The sequence below is a fragment of the Perkinsus marinus genome (genome assembly GCF_000006405.1).
Source record: "Perkinsus marinus ATCC 50983 genomic scaffold scf_1104296936988, whole genome shotgun sequence".
NCBI classification, from domain to species: Eukaryota; Perkinsozoa; order Perkinsida; family Perkinsidae; genus Perkinsus; species Perkinsus marinus.
This window is the reverse complement of record NW_003213965.1, coordinates 1-2,667: the sequence shown is the minus strand read 5'-3', so window position 1 is coordinate 2,667 and position 2,667 is coordinate 1. Positions and strand designations below refer to the sequence as shown.

The 2,667-nt window shown below is 50.6% G+C and overlaps 1 protein-coding gene across 1 annotated transcript; it reads right to left on the bottom strand.

The window, feature by feature from the left end:
• Positions 1-2,230: 2,230 nt before the first annotated feature.
• Positions 2,231-2,560, bottom strand: Pmar_PMAR026940 (conserved hypothetical protein; the record flags this gene model as incomplete). The annotated part of the gene is made up of 1 exon (XM_002783447.1): positions 2,231-2,560. The coding sequence occupies one exon, from the start codon at positions 2,558-2,560 to the stop codon at positions 2,231-2,233; it is 330 nt and encodes a 109-aa protein (XP_002783493.1).
• Positions 2,561-2,667: the final 107 nt, after the last annotated feature.

The window sequence follows — 2,667 nt, the reverse complement described above, 5'->3', positions numbered from 1 at the left end:
GCCAGTTGTTATCGGCAAGAAGGCTGTGGAGCCAACCCAGGGGAGTGGCAGGACCGGGATCCCAAGGCCCGGAGCTCAAGTTGGATAAGATGATGTTGAAGAGTCGTCCTCCCTACTATGCCGTAGCTGCTGATGTCATCAAGGTGAACAGTGATCTGATATTTATGTCCTTTTTCTGTCTGCTGACTCGGCATTGTCTGTGGATTGCGATCGAGGGGCTCGACAGCGGTAACCTGGCGGAAGCTACAGCCCGAGCTCAGAAGAGGGAAGGCGGATTTCGCCACCTGTTGGCTGATGGAGCAGTGGCAACGAGGCCATATGCGGAAGCGGTGAGATCGTTCGGAATATCGGTGATGGCAGCAGATCCACGAGCCCCATGGTCAACAGGAGTAGAGACTCATCATAGGATAGCTTTGAAGGTATCGAGGGTGCTGTTGCAGAGGCGATTCCGCATTCATGGAGATTGGACTTCCACCACCAAGCAGGACTTCGCCGATGAGGTGTGTTGGATATTGAATAGAAGGCCACTCACACAGGCGGATATCACCAGCGATGGTCGATTAGGAGTCCTCACCCCAGACCATCTCCGTTATGGATATACTCGAGAGGGCGGCAGTTGCGTCGAGCAGGGGTTTTCGTGTGACTCGCTTGGTCAGCGGCGGCTATTCTTCCTGCGATCCTTCATGTCAATATATTGGCCATCACAACGGCGTCAGATCCGAATGGAGGATCGTCGCTTTGGACGGAAAGGTGGGGGATTCCTGGCAGGGGATGCCGTTATGATCTTCGCACCCCGTTCCAAGGATAAGCCGCAGTGGTGGTCGGTGGCTTACCACCTTTAAGGTGGACACAACTTGTGGATCCACAACTTGTGGATGGGTAGTGAGACCGATCAGCGACCGACGTTATAATGTGTTGTGGACGAAGACCCATAGCGATCGAGCGATCGAGCGAATAACGATGGAATCGCACTATAACCTTCTCCCGCTGAGGATCCGCGGAATCCCTGATGGAGATTCGATTGATTTCTCGGGTGAAGACGGCGAGTGCGGTCCGACTTTAGTGGGTGCACGCGTGCGATTTCGGTTGTCCCATATTGACGGATCGAAGGAGTACCACTGGAGCACGATTATGCATCATCGAGATACTAAAGTATTGGTCGTCTGGGATGTTGCTGATAAAGGGCAGTCTCGCTTGGAGTGGCTGCACTTGACCGAAGAAGAATGGGACTTCGGCAGGGGGGGCGTGTCTCACCCTGGTGAGAGATAAGCGCTCGCCCAGGATAGGCGAATGATCGAGGATAATTGTATATACCCGTATATATTCATTCATTCGTATATCACTTGGGGACTGTGTTGATGAGGTCTCATCTATTCTCAAGCGCACATCCTCAGTTGCCGTTTTGCACTATCCACTCGACTCTATTTCCATGCCTATGACTGTGGAGTTTAATTCCCAACATAGTGATCGCGATGGAGATAAAGACATATCTTTGTGGTCCGTGGGCAGATGAACGGATTCGTATTTCGTTTATACCAAGTATAAAATGGTGTCGAGGGAGAGTTTACGATTGGTGTTCGATCGATCCAGGCTCGATTCGTAGTTGTATGATATTTTACGTTATGTTTAATTGCCGTTAGTATTCCTAATATCCTCATTTAGCGCATCCTTACGTTAGGTAAAGACGTCCTAATCTAAGGACGCTTGTGATATAGGCCCCTGGCTTGCAGGGCCTAAAGAAGGGTATGGGAGCCGCCAATCTTCATTCATTACAGCAAGACTCGTAGCTCTCGCCGCTAGCGTGCGTCATACTCTGTCAGAGCCTTCGCAACTCTCAGGACGCTCGCCCGAGTCACTACCGGAAAACGCCTACTTGCCGATCAACTCTTGTAGCATCACATTCTCGATTTCGATGACGAAAAACGGTACATCTCAAACACAACGCACATGGACAATTTTAAAATCCTGAAATCTATTCTTGAAAAGTAGGGAGACTGTGACTAAAGGACTTGTCAAGATAAATCGGGCCTGGTATGAATGGCCTGACAACAGGTTTAACGGAAGATCAGGTTTAAGGTTCTAGAAAGATATGCTGATGATGCCAGTAAGCGGCTAGATGGCCGATTGAAGCCAACTTCTTGACGATACGAATCAATAAAGAAATCATAGGGACTTTAGAGGTGGGCGAGACTCTCCGGATCAAGGTCCACCGCTTCTCATCGCCGATGAGTCATCGGCTGATTTCAACTGCCCCCAGAGCATCAATCTCCCCGACATCGGTAAGGTTGAAATTATTGGGAATACCAGCTGTTTTAGACTTGAGAAGGACCTCAGTTAAGTTTCCACCAGCTTCTCCCAAGCTACTGATCAAGGCGCCGACACCGGCAGCTGTAGCCGTCGAAGCCGAAGTACCACTCATATAATTGTATTGTCCTGCGAGATACGTCGAATAGATCCACACACCAGGAGCGGCGATCTTAGTAACCGATCCAGCGTCCGACCAGTCTGTGAGAGAGGCGGGCCTATCCGGGTCGGAAGTACTGGCCGCGACACAGAGCATACCCGTGATGTTCTCTGCGAACTCGCAAGGATAGGATGGCCAACTCTTCAGATTTTTCCCGGAGTTTCCAGCAGCGGCAAAGATAGCATGTCCAGCAGCCGCGGCAT